Genomic DNA, 19,235 nt, shown 5'->3' with positions numbered 1-19,235 from the left:
GCTTTAAGTTATGTGCACGAAACACAGGATGCGCATGCAAGTTGGAGTTTGCTGATGACGTACTGTTCCAGTGCTCCCAGAAGCAGCTCAAGACTCATTCACCGCGTGAGAGCAACCAGGGGTCACAGGTGACAGGTCGGAGGGCACATGTCCACGTGACCTGGTCGTGAAGATGCTCATGAACACAACACTCATATGCAAAGTCTGGGCACTCCCACTTCTTCAAAGGCGTTCGATCAGAATGGAAGAGTAGGCCAATATATTCTCTAGAGGGGCTCTCTGGGGCTATCTAGAGTCGAAGTCCTTTTGGTAGAGTAGCATGAACAAGAAATTGCAGGCCTGCACCTTTAACTTTTATCACCGTTTTTCAAATTGTTACCATATAAGCTATATTCGTCGTCTGTTTTAATCCCATGCCCAACAAGTCCTGTAATTCTGCTATGGGGAATTATCCCTGTGCTGGTGAAGTGGATGGTTAGAGAGTCGGTGACATTGTTTCCACGAGTGATCCATGGCATGCAGTGTCATAACTTTAACCAAACATTTCGATTTAAAGCTTTCGTGACTGCAAGGATTCATCTTCTTGGTTATTTCGGTAAAGTCACGTAGAATGAGAATAAAACAATAAAACAAAATAAGACAATAAAATTCTCACGACGTTTCGGCCACAACACAAGTAGCCTTCTGCAGGTGAAGGAACAGAACTGTCGGGACGACAGCGCTTCAATGAACGCTGCTAAGATTCGCAGCGTCTTTTAAGCTAGGTAGCGCTGTCGTCCCGACAATTCTGTTCCTTCACCTGCAGAAGGCTACTTGTGTTGTGGCCGAAACGTCGTGAGAATTTTATTGTCTTATTTTGTTTTATTGTTTTATTCTCATTCTACGTGACTTTACCGAAAGAACCAAGAAGATTTAACCAAACATTTTTAATTACTTCATTTTCTTGCCAATTTAACGAAATTAAAATGTTCACAAAGTGGTTAGACAAGTCGGTTTCGTAAAGCCCGTCAAGATGAGTGAATCTTACCAACATTAGGAGATAAAAGCGCAGCCCTGCAATTTCTGGCTCATGCCACCGCTGGCAGAAGGGCTTCCACTAGAGGGCACTACAGAGATCCCCTCTACAGGGTATGTCAATCCCCTCTTCCACGTTAACATGTTTTTAAAAATAACCTCCTCAAGTAAAACAAATAATTGTTGATTTTTTTTCCCCACACTGACCGTAATGAGCGCATGATACCCATTTCCACAGTCTCCTGGTGCGATGCCCTTGGTGTCGAGTGGAGATGTTTATAAAGTCGCAAATTTCTCAGAGAAAAACTTTTAAACGATAATTATTTTAATCACCACCAACACCTGCGCCTCTATTTATACATGTTATGTATTGCAAACTATTGTAAAGAAAAAACGATGTTTTAAAACATAACCCTTATGTTCGGCACTGTGTACATTCTTTTTTACAAGAACAAAGATGCAATCTCACTTGATGCATCCAAACGCATCGAACATCGCCAACGCCGGGGCAAGATGCGCGAAAACGTTTTCTAACCATCAAGAGCAAGGATAACAGAAATAGATAACGAGGCTATTGAGATGTATTTCTAATCATCTTCATTATCACGTTGCCATTACTTCGCAATAACTAAATGTAATTGCCTAAACAACATGTTTTAATGCGACACTGATTACTGCCAACCTTTGTCCCGAGAGTGAATGATAATGATAGCCGCACATTTCACAATGTTCTTTATTTCCTTTGTTAATGGAGGGATAGAGAGAGACAGAGAAAAAAAACCTTTTCAACACACATCGGGCATTCCCACGCAATTTTATCCCCCAAACTAAAAAAAAATCCCGTCTAATTGTTGCGGGACGGAGGTGGGGGGGTGGAGGGAGCTTGCTAGAATACCGTTCATTCAATAGCATGGACATGCATTGTGGTCCAAGGAACGGCTTGAGACCTCTGAGCGCGGCGCTAATCCGCTCGGAATAAAGGCGGTGGCAGAGCGGCGGGCACCACTTCTCTGACGCGAGATTCTCCCCGGCCCGGCCAGGCCCGTCCCGCCAGCCCGCCCCCCCCCCCCCCCCCTCTACACACCCGGTGCTGCTCACAGGTGCCAGTGCCCCCGTGCACAATGCGATAGCCTTGCCCCCCCTCTCTCTCTCTCTCCGCCACACGCTGACCCCCTCGACCCATCCTGGCTCCCTCTCTACAAAAGAGGGCGCCCCAACCCCTTGCCGAGCCCCCCGGGCTCCTAAATCTGAGCCTCCGTGGCTTGGTGCACGCACTTTGTGCTGAGGTCGCGTGCTATTTCAATTCGCGCACTGCCGGCGAAGAACAATCCAGGAAAGGCGAAAGATGAACACTGGGAACATTCTCGGAGGTGAGTGCTAGGATGAAGGAAGTTCGAGAAGGCAGGATGTTGAGAGAGAGGCCAAGAGGCGGACATAGATAGATGTTGGTTGGTGACTTGAAGCGGTGAGATGAAGAAGTTCAAGATTGGATCGATGATGGGAGATTCAGCCAAAGACCTCTCCATGGTTGCGAGATGTTAACGACCTCGCCTGGTATCCTGGTATGTAGGATGTCGTGGGTTCGATTCTGACCATGATGCTTGTATATTTGGAGTTTTTCAGATTCTCCCCGTGGCCATGTGGATTTGTCTCTGGGTGTTCCAGTTAGAGTTTTTGGCGACGATACATTTCCACGTGATGATAAGGCCACTTCGTTGAGATATCATTTGCGGCCAGGTCGCATCTGAAAAAAGAGCTATATAGCTCAGTGGATCTTATCTCGTAAAATAAAAGTTGTCTTCTTGGACAGAGGTCTAAAGAAGGAGTGCTGTGTACTGTGTGTGTGTGCACCATCACAATGGGGAGCGGTGGGGCAGTGGTTTATGAACTCTCACTATAAATCTGGCCACATGAGTTGGATTTCCTGGCCACGGCTAACATCATTGGTAAGTAGTATCAGAACTTGTTCTGGGCCTCCCCTAGGTCGATGCAGCCCTGAATGAGTCCTTAGTGCTGTCGTAAACGTGGGCACGGTGGAGACAAACGCGTGGCGCTGGACACACCCACCCCCTCGTGTGCTGCGCAGATTGTTGCTCATGGCCAGTACTTGCTCCAACAGCCATAAGGCAACGTTTTATAGACCTGAGCCAATGGTGGAAATTCCACATCCCTAAGTCAGGTACCGTTGACTGCCAACCAAATCCACGGGACAATATGTTGAAATGCTCACATTTATACACAGTGCTCGTAAGTGTATCATAGCCTCAATGCTGTAAAAAAGGGGCTCATGGCACACACACACACACACTTTTCCGCAACATAGTGATGCTACTAAAGGGTAAAAGTGCAGTTATTTTTTTATGTGTTTAGAGTTTTCTGACAGTTTAGTTTATTCCCCATAAATCAGGGCTTTAATAGAATATAAACCAGATTTTCAAACAAACTTGGATTCCAAAAATACATTTTTTTAATATAAATTTCACGTGCCATAGGTAGAACCTTGTACCGTGGGGCATATGGATTTTGTAAACCTTTTGTTTAAAAAGTTCAACTAAGTTTTTAAAGAAAGGAAGTACATTATCACCTACAGCTGGACCCTAGATATCTTGAAAGCATGCGTGTGTGCGACCACTTTCCATTTATTCATGCTTTCCCTCAAACCTGCTGTGTTTAATAATACCTTTGGAACTCTGCCACTTTTTTTTTACTACCCAGGGCTATTCCTCCTTCCACCGCTGTGCAGAGAGAAAGGGACATGAAGTGAAATAAATAAATGAGCACAATAAAGAAGCGTTTGGCAGTCCACCACCTGCCCCAGTAAACATCAATCCCATACCTGCTACGCGGCGGCGGCGGTGTCGGTCGGAAATACGGCGACACTTCAGTCAAACTGGATTCTTCGCAAGAGGGGAAAAAAAGGGGGGGCCGACCCAAATTGAAAGTGCTGCCTTTGCCAAAGTGCTCCCGTCGAGAAAAAAAAACCGCGACTCATTTCTAACCCACGAACGGCAGTGCTCCAGGAGGACTGCGGCTTTCATTCAACAGCCCCGTCCGATCAATGGCTCACGTGCACAGGGACTGATCGAGGGCTCACCGTCGGAGCGGTTGATTGATTGCCCGGGCTCCATTGTGCCGTCAGCTCGCCGGCGCTGTCCACCAAGGCCACAAAAGAGAGCAGCGAACGCAGGTCCCCCCCCACTCCGCTGCCCCGCGCGCATGATCTCACATCGCTCATTAGGCCAAGCGAGGCACACTTTCCCACGTCCGGCCAACAATGGAATAGTCCGGCCAAACAATGGAATAGTCCGGCCAAACAATGGAATAGTCCGCTCTGCTTTGTTCACATTCTGTCCGCGTGGACAATTGCTCTGCTCGAGTGCCTAGGCAGAAGCCACCGGTCCCCCTCCCCACCCTCTCCCCTCTCCCTCCCGAGGAAGACGTATTGGCTTTGTTTTTTCATGCATTGTTTATAAACCACTTCTAAGACATTTTTCCCCCCCATTGAATTTCATGTAAGTGTTCAACAAGGACGTACGCAAGGCCTAAAGATGGTGGTGTTGTGTGCATAGATATAGATGTGGGTGATTAGGCAATCATTACTTTTCAAGAAATTGTGAAAGTATTCGCTTTATGCTTGAAACGTTTAATGGGGCGATGGTTTTTGTAAAGTCCTGCAGGATTTTTTCTATCGCAAATGGAAACAAATTCAAAAGACATTCCATCGCAAGACGATTGAATCTCATAAGTAACTCAAATGTCTTTAAATTGTTTTAATATTTTTTTTACATCCTGAAGGATATTTTCATTTTGTAAAGACTAACAAGCTATAATACATGTTTTTGGTAACGAACTACGGTATAGTTGAGCGGCCTGCTTTAATATACATTTCGCAAAAGAAGTCCTTTATTCCATTTGTTTCCGTTGGCATTGAAAACCACCTACATCAACAGGTGCCCAGCCAAAATATTAGCTGCATTTATTATTTGCTTTTCAGTATGAAGCTACATTCTTGCTAAGGTAGCTGAATATGAACATGCGTATTTCACACTCCATATATGCGAGGTGTAACTTTGTGGAAGTTTGGCAAAGAATGACAATACTTTAGACGTTACAGTGTGCAGCCCAAAAAAGTATTCCAGAAATACTTTGTCTGATAATCAATATTATTGGAAGCATTTTTCATTCCCATCATCAATAAATGTAACTTATTTGTTTACAAAACCACTTTTGATAATACAAACAGATGATGATTAGGTTAGCGATTTATTTTAAGGCATAGACGCAGCCCAGTGGAAACAAGGTCGCCGCTTGTTACAGAGATTCGTTGGTTCGAATCCAGCAGGTTATCCCTGTAAATACTGCTACCTGTGTACTAACCATAAAATATCCCATGACGCAATTCGAAAGAGTGGGTGGGTCATTGTGTGCCGGCATCATTGTCCAAAATTGCTCAAACATGAATATTTACTCACAACTGTGATTGCTGCAAAAAACCACTGCAGCAGACTGTGTTTGTACAACACGAGCACCTCCTTTGGAAGTTCAACGTGAATACGTGATAGCCTCGCGCTATGACAACGGCGTGAATGCCACATGTGCACACACAATTTGCTGTTGAAGATTGCAGCTCCATTCACAGCAGGGCTGGGGGAACCTATCATTCCCCCCCAGAGCTGTACGCGACCTTCATTTCACACGGCTCGCTGCCACGTGAGGCCTACCACTTGGAAACGGCCCACAAGCAATATTTATCTGTCGCTGCGCAAGCATCCCAGTCGCACTAATTTGGCGGTGGAGGGGGAATATTTTCCATCTGACAAACTCTGTGCTTCAAATGTGTTGCACACTCGGTCACTTCCAACACTCGCAAGGGGCCTCTTTGCAGTAAAGGAAGTGACTGAGGTGTCTGTGTGTGACCGTGGTGTTGCCAGCCAGAGGTATTGTATTTTAAAGTCATTCGGCCCTCCAGAAGCAATGGGTTCCCAACTTTTTGTTCACCTTCTCTAGCTCTTTAGCATGTACAATACTTTGCACTCCTATCGGTTTTTTTCTTATTGATTATTGTTGTAACTTGCTGACTCGCCCCTACTGGGCATGTTTTAAAAAAAAAGCTTCATAGCTCACCGGATTCCTGCAGAATAAATCAAGATTCTGTTTATGATAATTATGCATTGTCTTATGTATGAGTGCAATATGTCTTTGTTCTAAACTAGGACTAATCAGTTAAACAAATGCAGTGTGGTTTGCAAAATACTATATTTTAGTATGGCCTATTTATAAATAAAATATCATTTGTTGGGGTTTTCTTTATTTCAAAGGGACAGCCATTTGTCGGTGCTTACTGTAATTCTCTTGGCGATAATGAGACAGAGGTATACATTCCACATTCCCATGGCGAGGCCTTGCCTCTCTGAATGACAACCATTGTTGAGGTGCCATCACATGATTAGCTGAATCAAACCAAGCTCAGGATGTTGAACTCAGACAATCGAAAATGGTAGTTGTGCTGCGTTATTAACCAAGCTATGTCGCTACACGCCTAGACTTAACGTTATACCTAAAACAAGCTCTGAACAATAGCTGGCATGGTGTAAGCTCGCCGTGACATGTTGGGATTCACTTAAGGAGCGGCTTCTCAGCCAAGTCTCTATCAATATGCTGAACCATCTACAATTGCTTTCACAAACTACGCACGGCCACTGTCACCATACGCTGTACACTGCCAAATATGTTTGAGTCGAAATAAAAAAAAAAATTGTTCGTTCTGAGCCAGCCTGGGCAAGCGTGGCATTGTGTTTTTTTACACAACTTTAATAAAACGTGTTGCACTGGAAACCCTTTGGGCGTGTATATAAAGCACACTTAAACCATTACATTCAAGCTGCATAATAGCTCGGCAATTATAAGAGACAGGTGCGACAATCACCTCCTGTGCAGTAGTTAGTGCTGGGCTGCATGTTGACATCAATCGGGGTAGCCCAAGTGATGTGCAATAGGTTCCCCATATTCACTTGCCAGGCAGTAGGTGGACGTGCAAATATAAATGCAAAATGACAGAGACGATATGAAAATGAACATTAATTTCATGATCCAGGGAATTACAAAATGGAACACTCAGTAAGTTGTCAAAGGTGTGGGATATGCAGGAATGGGAATTTGGGGCACTTGTGAGAAGATGATCCAGCATTGGCTATGCAAGGAGTTTTAAATGACACATTTGATTACGCATTTTTACAATTTTGAAAAATATAATTATTATTTTGTTTTACCAGGTGAGAAGGCAAGAGACCAGGATGGTATCGTTTTGCACGACTGATCTCGGTCACCAAAACGACAAAAGCAATGCAAACAAAGTAAAAGCACAGCGATTAGGTGTACAGGCCAGACAGCACAGACGCATGATAATTACTACTGTAATTATCGCAATGACAATAATGGTTAAGATAATTTAACACTTTTAGGCCGGTCACATGTGTGTGTGTAGGCCAGAAAGCGATGCAAGTGACATTTTTATTGTTTACATTCCTGCTGCTATTCTTGGCTTGAAAACAAATTATGCCATTTAACAAAAATAGGTAGATCCAAAATAAATATATTTTAAAGCAGACTAGCAATTGTTTGTCAAAAAATTACTCGAAGCATTGTGTTTGCGAGCATAAACTGTCGTTGATTAATGTTTGGTAATTTACTAGCCAGCTGTGCTCAGTGGTAGAGAGAGCGGCTCGCAATCACAGGATTGCGAATTCAGGACAACTTTGTGGGGAAATCCACAGACTTTTCCCCACCGGCTCAATGCTGCGAAGAGGAGATGAGCACCAACTCAATGCTCATGTGAGGAGATCACCTTTGAGTTGACTTTCGTTGATTTAAAATATACTTTGTTTCATTGAATTCCTTTCAAGTGCCATTCTTTACCACCCCTTTTGACCTAAAAAGTCACTCTGAGCCACGATTGTGTGAAACCCGACCCCAGACAAATGCAAAAGTTCGTGATGATTTCTTTTTTTTTAAACCACAACAGGACCTCTGCCGAGATATTTATTTTAAAAGCACTTAGTTGTTGGGGGAGGGGATATGGAAAGGGGTAGAAAAAAATGAGAGAGAGAGGCGACCTTCATTTTTTCACACGGCGCTGGAAGAAACGGGACAAAATGAGCGATCTGCGCAGTGGTCGTGAGGTCAGTTTGTGCGGAGAGAAATATGAACGACGTGCGGTTCGGTCTCACAAGGCCCCGCGCGCGGGAGCGGCGCGAACGTTTTCGCGAGATGGCTGGGCTATATGGTGAAATATTAAGTTAAAAAAGCACGGCACGCGAGAGAGAAAATTCCACCGCAGCATCCATGATCTAAGTGCCCTCCTTTCCCACCGCGAGTGCAGGCCAACGAAAGCACCGCGCCTTTGCGAGGGCCGTGTCTCGCTCCACGAAGTGGTGGGGGGGGGGGGGGGAGGCTGCCGAGCGCCATCGGACGGGGCTGCTTGTGACAAGCTCTCGAAATAGCAGCAGCGAAGGGGGCGAGTTGGGCTGCAGACCGTGGCCATTCACGAGAGGGGGGAACGATGCCTCGCATAACCCGACACTCCATCCGTCCCTAAATTTATCCGCAAACAACCTTTTTTCTAAATTACATTTCGGCACTGTATGCCTCTCGGCGTTCAGGAAGCCGACATAGACGCACAAAATACTAATCTCAGAAGTTGGAATCGTACACTGTGTTTGCGAACAAATACTGTCACGGTTTAAGCTAAACTACAAAAATAACGTTTTACTTCGGAGTGGCTGCTGTGAGGGTAAAACCACTGGTGCTGATGTTTGGTACCACATATTTAAGGATGTGACTTATCAGAGCAAGATAAATAAAAACACGATGCACGTCACACTTCTCGGAATAAGTGTTTAAAATAATATCCTTGCACATAAACATATCTCATTGGCTCTTCCAGGAAGGAAACATCAAATATTATTTCTTAGGCTTCTATGAGATTTTCTTCCGAAAATATCTTCGTGATAGCTTTAAAGGGGTTCCTGGGGGTATTATTTATACACTTAACTGAAGTATACATTGTGAAAACAATGTTCAATGTTATTGATGCCACATATATCTATCTATTCAAGAAGCGTGTTCTCCTTTAGAGCAAACGATGAACAGCGTGCTGGCTTGGCTTCGTCGCTCAGTAGAGAGACCACTTGTCTGAGTGGCAGCGAACAGACTTGAAGTGATGTCCCGGACAGCCACTAGGGTTGAGGTGTCACAGACTCAGGTCTCTTTGACTTCCTACTCCCCGGGGGGTTGTCGGAGGGCTCGTGCGTCATCCCGCCAACACGTCGCAGAGCGAGACCGCACGCGCCAACCGCGCCCGCCAACCCGCGAGATTTCATGAGTCGTGTGCTGGCCCTTATCTCCCCTTTGAGAGTTTTATTATTTCTATAAATAAATATATATCGCCACTGTAATGCCATCAAAATCGGTCGTCCAACCCAGGACACTTTGCAAAGGGAATGAACGGTCATCATCAGAGGCCGTAAATATCCTCGCTTGGTGTACGCTCTGCTGTGAACCTGCACTTGTGTCCGCCATAAAACTGTCTACATTTTTACTCAAAAGTGTGAAGCCCCCAGGAGGCATCTGACAATTCCATAAACATAAATAACCTTTGCTGGGTTATCCAGTGCCCATTTGCGGTGCCTTGAGGGTAGATGGAAATGTAACAAGGTGAGCTAAAAAAAAAGCACTCTTGACATCCTACCCATTAAATGGAAAACAATGATAGAGGAGCCGTGATGAGTGACGGGTTTGCAAAGAAGAAATCGGAAACAGAAAGTGGCCGGGTAGAGTGGGAGGCAGGAAGGGCGATTAGATGATAATGTGACGTGACATTTAAAGTACGTTGCGTGGAATAGCTGTCCCGTTATTTGACTCCACCGCAGCAAAAACCATACTGCCGTTATCAATCATCCATGTCGATCAAATGCTCTGACGGTTAAGTGCCCTGCTAATTGTGTATTTTATACTCAGGGTCAAATAGGGTGGTATTTATTATTTTAAAAGAAAGGATTATCTTTCCCTGCCTCAGAAAACGGAACTCGTTTGGCAATGTAATACTCAGGGATGATTAATGACCAAAATGTAATGAGTGTGGTGGCTCTGTCAACGTCACAGGTTCTAATGTCACAACGGATGTAGTGAGGGGTGAAAAATCGAAGGATGCTGGGGGCCAGAATTCCACATCGTGTTGCCGCCTCGAACATACATCTTCACAGTGGCCACCTCGGCGAGCCACAAAGCGGAGGAAGCATTTCGCAAAATCCACAAACAACAGGCCAGCAACAGGTGCTGGCCTGGTTTATTTTTTCCATAGCTTGAAAATTGCAGTGTGATCAGAGCTTAGATGCGAGTCTGTGGTATCGTAAGCCTGCACATGTGGCGTTGTTCTTAAATGTTCTGATCGATTGTACTTCACTGATCTATTGAACCCCCCCCCCCCCGCCGCCCCGAACTTTCTCATCCACGTGGGAGATAAATAATAATTACAATAATAAGAAAATGGATAAAAATTATAATTGTTGTGAGTCATGGAGGTCGTTTGCCCATACTTTGTGTTGCCGGTCAGTACGGGATGGTGAAGGGGGAGCCTGGGACTGGTTTGGATATCGCTAGAAGGTATACACACTGTATAGAAGTGAAATCATGTCATATGTAAATAAAAAAATAGGACGTAATTATGCCATGGTAAAAAGACTGACATCGTTCACTTATGATTATTAATATTCAATTCCCAACGTCCACGTCTCGTAGAGCCTAAGGAAAGTCACTTGAAGTCAGAATATAAGGCTGCTGTTTAAATCATCAGATCCACACTTTAATTACATGGGACAAAACACAGAAAGGAAGGACCATTCTGTTCACGCAAGATGTAATACATCTTAGTGTGTGAACAGCCACTTTGATATCCTTACCATGTTAGTCGATTTACGGCCAACATGCCATCGAAAAAAGAGGCTTCTGGCCAGAGTGCTCCAGTGTACACCGCGGCATCCCGAAGTGATTTGCGATTCTGTCATCGCGCACACGTGCACCAAAAGGTGAAGCATCGTTGAAGGATGTGGACCTCGGCGACTGTGTCAAACGAGCTGGAAAAGGGCTGCAGCGAGGAAAGGAAGTTGCGTACATCAAATGTCACTTGGTGCACATTGAAAGCAGCAGCAAGAGTTAGTTTTAGGGGAGGGGGGGGTGGGTTTGCAATGAAGGCAAGAAACGGTCGGTCTGAGGTGGGGCGACGGAATTTATACGCAACCGCAGAGGCTGCCCTTCAACCGAAACAGCTGGGTGCTGGTTCTGACCACTCTCAATGGTTCCTTTCATCCCGATCTGCCAGGCTATTTCCAAGCCCACTGCTTCCGAAACATATGGTACAATTTCCAAACAAAGTGCAATCATGCACAGCTTCTCGCCGGGCAAAAACGGAGCTCATGGTAGCTACAAGTATAACGGCGAATTCATCCATCAATGCCTAAATTGCCTGCTCTGGGTGCTAAAGGATGAATAACGTATTTTCAAATGTTCTAAACAAACTACATTGTTTTACATGCATACGGTTGCAGCATTTAAGAAAAAAAACATTTAAAAAGCCATGCCTCCCTGTAAATGTTGATATAAAATCAACTCATTGTCAGTTGAGTAAAATGTTGCTTTCTTAAGGAACAAAATCTAGCTAATGCATGGCACATATATAACAAATCTAAATTTTAACAAATTGAATAAGCTGGGCACGCTTCCTCGTGTTGATGCTAACAAGCCCTAGCTGAACACAGCACTATGGGCAAAGACAAATAATACCCAATAAAATTGATGTGCATACCGGACATTTCTTGTGAAAGCACTTCTTAGGATGGAGACAATTAATGAAGGAAACCCTTCCAAGCTGAGGTTTTTTTGTGAATTACATCTTAGCAAAAGTCCAGCGGAAGCACAAGGGAAAATACAAAAACACCAGCTAATTTGGACACTACATATTTCTCTCTCGCTCTCACATACACGCACACAAAACAAAATACACGACATTCCCCCGTATGGCCTTACCAGGCTTTTGGAGTAAGCACCTATGAAGACCAGCATGGCTCACGAGATGTGGCGTTGCTTGCACTACGCCCAACCACCTTTAATGCCCCTAGTGCTCATGTGTATATACTCTCCCGGGTACTAATTTAAGGCTGAGTCAACCTCGAGAAGCCCTAGGATCGGTTAAGATAAGCCAGTGATGTTAGCGTGCCCAGGAATCTAACTCATTTCACTGAGTTAGAGGCGCAGTGCGCTTACCACTACGCTACTGCTCCCCTCTCTCTCACACACGCATGCACAGGCATGCACGCACGCACCGGTGACTTTAATACGTTTTGACTTCTTCGGAGGCTCATTATATAAAAAAAGGAAACTCGAAATTCCCTTGGGGACTAGAAGGCCGAGTTCAGTGACCTTTCAACTTTAAGTCACGAAAAGTGCTCTGTATTAAAAGGAAACTAAACAGTTGACTTCAACTGTCAACGAAAGCACAACCACAAGCTAAAATAAACAGATGTTTACCAAACTTAACAGTTCTGGAAACATTTTGTAGTGGACACGTCCTAACTAAACTTACATGCAGTGATTAAACCATTGTGCAGATTACATTTATTGTATGGATATGTTAAAATTATCCATTTCCTGAAAACATATTTCACTCCATCAATAAGTACGCCTTAAACCACGAATTTGTCTCTCCTGTGGACACTAGAGTTTCAGGCTTTGGAGTCGCTGTCTGATTGTAGGTCAGAGTCCATTTTTTGGACCAGCTGTCCGGTAAAAATTATCACGCAAAACTAGACTATAATATGTCATAATTTACCATTTCCTGTCTGCTATAAGCACCCAAGCACTGCGTGTGTCCACTTCTTCCTTCAAGTATAGTTGGCGACTATTTTACAATCCCGTATTATCTTTACATGTTTCATTGCTTGGGCTAGAGAGCACATTTGTCTGTTGCGGCTTCCCATGCAGATGATGGCATGTTGTTTTGTTTAATCAATCAAGGCCCCTGGATCGCGTTGCTGTCAATATGCTCACCACGAATCCTGTTTTCACATCCTCAAAGGGAACCTATTGATGATAAAGTTGCAATAGAAATTACACCAGTGGCAGAGCTGAAATAAATAAATAAAAATTACACAACACTTTGTCAGTCCACTGCTGGGCGAAGTCATCCCCACGCCATGCCCACCATGGGTGTTGCTTGACCATACTTAACCATGCTGGTCAGTGCTGGTTGGCGATCACGGGGGTCCAGAACCAGTTCAGAAATCACTCATCATTGATGTTCACCAGCCACCGGGTTCAGAGCACGGTACATTAACTACTGTGCCACAACTCCACCCCCCGAACATATGTGCATAAATAGTGTCATAGTCTCTTTGCTTCTTTCGGTAAAGTAACGTAGAAAGAAAATAAATTAAATAATAGAGTACGACGTTTCGATTGCAACACAAGCAGTCGTCATCAGGTAGAACTACATTTGAGAGAGAGACAAAACACAGACACGGAGACACACAGACAGACGCACAAGCAGAGGGAGACAACGCAGAGACACACAGAGAGAGACACACAACATAGACACACATAGACCCAATGCCTCTGTGTTGAGGCCTCGAGGCATTGGCCTCTGTGTCTTTCTACGTGACTTTACCGAAAGAACCAAAGAGTGCAGTCACGAAAGCTTCAAATCAAGTGTAATAGTCATGAGTCTATGCTGTGTAGATTGATCCCGTCTCCTCTGTCAAATGTTTCCAAAAGGAATACTGCATACCAATTAGACTTTGCCTAAAAACCTAATTGGGAAAAAAAATGTTGATGTCTATATGTATATATAATAAAATAAACATTATTGTGGCCTACTAATTAATTGGGTTTATGAGTGGGCACCTTTATTCAAAAGTGCACATTGACTTGGGTTATCTTATTTGCAAGGGAATCTTTAGACATGTAGTGAGATTTAAAACTAACTTTTAACTATTTTTAGTTTACCAAGTAAGGCCCACTGACCTATATAACTCGTTTTCAGAAGCGACCTGGCCACAAATGATATCTCAACGAAGTGGCTTATCATCCTGTGGAAATGTATAGCAGACAAATACTCTTAAATGCACATTTCTAAATGTGGAGGGAAAAACCGGAGAACCAGGAGAAAAAATGCATGCATCCACGGGAAAACATGCAAACTTAAAATATAATTGCGATCGAACCCACGACCTCCTGTATACGGGGCGAGGTAGTTAACATCTCGCCACCACGGCACCCCGTTTGACCTCCAGCAGCATTTGTTTTTGCTGAGCTCGGCCGCAATTCTCAGCACGGTGTGAGGGGTGGCCTCACACGCGACGAGCACCTCTCCACAATCGGTCACCACGTCTGCATGTGCAGATGGAATCATTCACAAGGCGGCAAAACGCTGCACATGTTGACGATTAGGCACAGGAGTGATTTAGCAAACAGCACACTGCACGGTCCCACCAGCGCTAAGAATACATGTTCACATGTGTGGTTCGCATGTGACATTGCATAACATTTGTGCGGGGTATTTCCTGTAAAATTGCTCACCGAACGAGAAATTATAAACTTTTTTTAGCTTTCCAGTTATTGCTGTGGCGTGTTCTCAATGTTTTCCTTTCCCTAACTGTTTGTAGCAGTGCTATCATTAATTTATAAGCAGTATTCGAAAACCATATGCGGGCGGTCCTTTGAGTCCAATCAATACATGTATTAGACCTTAAAAGTAAAATCTTCTCCAGCTATGCACTTCACGACTCACTCTCTTTAAATTTACAAGCCCGCTAATAGCACAACTCTTGACGGATTTCACGAGCCAATGTTAAATTTTAAATGTATACGCGACACCGTTCGTTTCATGATTCACAAATTACCGTATAATGATGTCACTTCACAAGTTTACGATGATGGGACATTTCATGCCTTTGCTCAGTCGCTTTACAATTGTCTTGGAAAAGACGTTGATACCCATTGACCACAGTCATTCTGCTTTGGGATGATATTGAGAATTCCAATGAGGTTTTAAAAACTAACCAAAAAAGTAATTACACTTTAAATGCTTCAATTTTGCAATCACGGTCCTATTATCCGGAGCTGAAGTTAGGTGATAATGTGTTCTCCAACAGTGGCTTAAACACACATAAGCCGTGCTGTTAATGTTGTTGTCGCTTGCTTAGGCAATGAGTAATAGTCTAGAATGGCTATTTCGTACAGAACTTTACCATATTCACTGACAGAAGGAAGGGAGTCCCTGTTGTATTTTGAAGAAGATGTTTATTTAAAACCGCTGCAAAGCACCCATTGGCTATGGCCAGACATCTACTCTGTTTATTGAATCGATTGGAAGGGGGCTGATATCCAAGATACTGACAGTTCAACAGAAGCATGTTGTCTGACATGGATAGACTTTTGTTGGTTGCAGTTTTTGGATCACCCATTCTCTTTGAAAAGCTCAGCAGGGCGGCTAGCACCACGTTTTAGCATTTTTCTGAGTCTTTATTTTCCACTTTCTTTCAGTTTTTTTTTTCTCTTTTCCCCCTGTTGCTTCGGAAGGCCAAGGAGCGTTAGCCCCGCTTTTGTGCGGTGCAGAATATTAAATAAAGCAGAGATGGCTTGGCATTCATCCCAATGTGGCCACGTGGGACGAGTGTGAGGACAGAAGGACAATAAAGAATCATTCAAGAGGAATTGAGCATAAGGACGGCTGCAGTTACACTTTTCTCATTTGTTTTGGTTTGGAGATTTTTTTTTCCATCCGAAGCGGCGTTAATCTAAAAACCACTCTCCGATGACTTATGCTTGAAAAGTGCATGGCATAGAGTGCCAAGTTTTCAGAAATGTAGCATGTCTCCTACACATCTGCATCTGACAGCTGGCACACACCGTTCAACACTACCGCATTACTCAATCGGAGCAGCAGCATGGGGTGTGCAGTAGATTGTCCGGCACTCCACATCGCATCGTCACCTTTAAGGGCAGTCACGATGCAGGATCTCGACTTCACAAAGTGCGCCGAGTGAAGGAAAATATTCCACCCCCTTGGACTGACCAATCCCAATTGCCTGGCCCTGGCTCAAAGGTTAATGAAAAGCAGATACCGGTGAGCTACGACTTAGGCAGGTCAAATTCAAAATCCTTCCTTTGGTTGGTCATTTGAATGGGAACATATTAACTTGCCGGTTAATGTGCAATATGCCCTTCATACCAAAGTTCCCTAGTTCCGGCTACGGGAGTGAATCTTTGTGAACATCCCATCATCAGGCGGTAGCAGCCAGTTGTGAAAACAGTTATCCCGGGGAGTGTGACTGTGTTTAGGCTGTGGGGACACTGAGATCCTGGCCTGCGCGGTGAGGTCTTAGAGTGGTGAGACACCCTGTGGTACGGTGGGGGGGGAGATGTGTCTGTTTTTACAGCTGAGACACAGTCACTTACATCTGAACCTCAGTAGAATTAAGACTTTATCTATTGCATGGTGAGACGATGATCTGTGTATGAGTAATATACTAATGTATGGAGCCATGTACTTTTAAATCTTGATTGAAAACTCACTTCTTTGGAACTCCTTTTTGGGTTTAATTTGTTGTCCTTCACCCGCACCTCCGATTAGTACGGTTGGCTACGTATGGTGAAAAAGAAGTTCAACATACAACATTGGAGTGATAAAGGGCTATAATTATAAACAACACAGTATATAGGTTTATAAAAGTATTGAATACTGCTTGGTATTTGATTGTAAAAATAACAATGAGCAGTGGTGACTGAAATTTGTTTTTATGAGCCTTGGCATAATATTACTTTTAAGAGATAAACTAATGGGGAATTGCAGAGCAAAATCTTCTTGTCACCTTATGTGAATAAAATACAAAAAAAAACATACATACGTGTTTTGGCATCACACCTCCGCCGGAAGAAATACACATCATTCAGTGTCGAGTAAGAATGGAATAAATAATCTTTCTTATTTGAATCAAGTTGCATGAGTATACGCAACTTACCGTTTGCTAATATAGAATTGTTTATCTCTAATGGCTGCCACTGTTGCTGTGTGAAGGTGATTTACACATTGGTTTAGAGTTTGTTCCTCATTATAACACTCTAATTGCAGAGAATCATTCACATGCAGCTCATTTCTCATTAAATTGTATGCAGTGATTTGCAAACTATGTCCATTTAAAATATATATGTATACATTTGTAGCCTTCTCATGAAAATAATGTTTTTTTAATCAACTATTTAATTTGCATCTGTTCTAGTTATCATCCTGAGTCATTATTAATCCACTGCTGGATGAAGGCCTCCTTAAGCCGTCACCATCTCTCAGAATCCTGCAATGTAATAATTCCCTTGTCCTGCACATTTCCCCCCAAAACAAGTATCAAATATACATATTAAAAAAGAAATTGAAACCCCAGTATACGTATCATGTTATCCTACACACCAAAGGCAAGACTAAATGCTGAAGCTGTATATTATGTGTTGGCTATTCAACAACAACAACATGATAGCATTTACCACATCCATTGGTGACAGTTGGTTGGCACGGACCTTGCCCCGCAGAAAGAATACTGAAAAATCTCACAGTGCAGGCGACACGGCCTTTTAAGTGCAAAGATTATATGAAACGTGCAACCACCGGGATACGCAGCTTTGACCGTGTTTACTTGAGTTTGTGCCACGACTGAGATCAGAGTGAGTTGTGTGTGTGTGTAAGCTGCCTTGGTAACACCAGTTTTTTTTGTATATACACGCGAGATTAAACGGTTGCCACATAGCGTACAGAGTGAATGTATGACCACACAATTATGTTCCAGAGTTTGCGAAAATAAACTCAGGGTTATAAATTATTATTATTATTAGTCAACAATTCATATAGGAAATGTGAGTATGTACAAGGGTAATGAGTAATCTGCAGCATGGGTATTAAAGGCAGGGCTGGCATTTTAAAAACACATGCATACACACATATATAGTGTACTGAACGTTCAAACAGAAGGAAATCGATTTTTGAGCAGAGCTAATTAAATACTCGAATATCCATTACCTTTTAATGCATCTGCTGTGTTCAATCTTTCAAAGTGAGATTTAAATAAAACTTTACATTACTTTGGAGTGACTTGTTTCAATTGCATCGTAACCTTCGTAACACTTGTGGCATATGCACAAAAAATGCAATGCAGACTTTAGATGACAACATGACCCTACTTCCGCCCAAAACATAAACAGACTGCTAAGTCAGTTTCTGTCCACAATATCAGGCTACCAATATCCCCAAGCCCACAGGGAAGCGTTTGCATTACTTGAGCGGCGTTACAGTATTTAATGACGCGCACACGCATGTGCAAGCGTGTGCGCGTGTATTAATGCTTTCAATTGTGTGCGTGCTTAATGCCAACGGTAGGCAACATACCGATGCATGCATTCACCCGCACCGAGAGCTGGGTTCTCAAAACGATACTTTGTTTCTTGGATCTCCTGCAAGCGATAGGTAGGGGTGTGGGGCAAATAGGAAGGAGGGTACAGGGAAAGAAGACAGACACACGATGTAATTCTTCCATCTCATAATAACTTGCTTTAGCTTAAACAACAACGATGTAGGGTCAAGGACAGTCCTCGCAGCCGATTTTTAATCAACTTCAAAAAGATTTTTTTTCGCCCGAGCCAAATCTCCCTTGGACACGGTGGACAAAACACCTCTTGAGATGCAAGTGAAAGTGCGAGCGAGCGAGAGAGAGGGGAGAGAGAGGGGCAGAGAGCGAGACTCTGTGCTGGATACAAAATAAAAGGAACATTTCAAACACAAGCGATCAGCAATACAGGGGCAACTGAGATTCCTGAAGCTGCGTCAGTGTCCATTCATCCATTGAATCCACTGACTTTAAGGGCACATCAATATAATTCACAGCTCAGTATACGGCGCCGCTGACTACACTCCCACGCACGGCAATTCAACACAGAAAGCTACGTTGTTTTCATTGCCCCAATAACGTATTAGAGCATGGCCAAATGAAATAATAAATAAAAATGTAAACGTGTGCAATGGTCACATTCAAACTGTTACCACATGTGTATTACTGTACTGTGTACGTATCCATACCACCGCATTCATTTCCGCAGTGCCGGCTCAGGTAATGGTGCTGCCACCTCGG

At 43.6% G+C, this 19,235-nt stretch overlaps 1 protein-coding gene across 8 annotated transcripts in view; it reads right to left on the bottom strand.

Moving 5' to 3' along the window:
* Positions 1-19,235, bottom strand: part of LOC116944038 (FH1/FH2 domain-containing protein 3-like) — a 174,099-nt gene that overhangs the window by 117,259 nt on the left and 37,605 nt on the right. For all 8 annotated transcript variants that reach the window (XM_076068281.1, XM_076068283.1, XM_076068284.1 and 5 more), the window contains exon 3: positions 18,497-18,561. In XM_076068281.1, coding sequence (XP_075924396.1) covers positions 18,497-18,561 — 65 coding nt within the window. The remainder of the gene's footprint in view (positions 1-18,496; positions 18,562-19,235) is intronic.

The sequence above is a fragment of the Petromyzon marinus genome, chromosome 20 (genome assembly GCF_048934315.1).
Source record: "Petromyzon marinus isolate PM22_M1 ecotype Great Lakes invasive population chromosome 20, UKy_Petmar_22M1.pri1.0, whole genome shotgun sequence".
In the NCBI taxonomy this organism is placed as follows: domain Eukaryota; kingdom Metazoa; phylum Chordata; class Hyperoartia; order Petromyzontiformes; family Petromyzontidae; genus Petromyzon; species Petromyzon marinus.
This window is presented reverse-complemented; position numbering and strand designations above follow the sequence as displayed.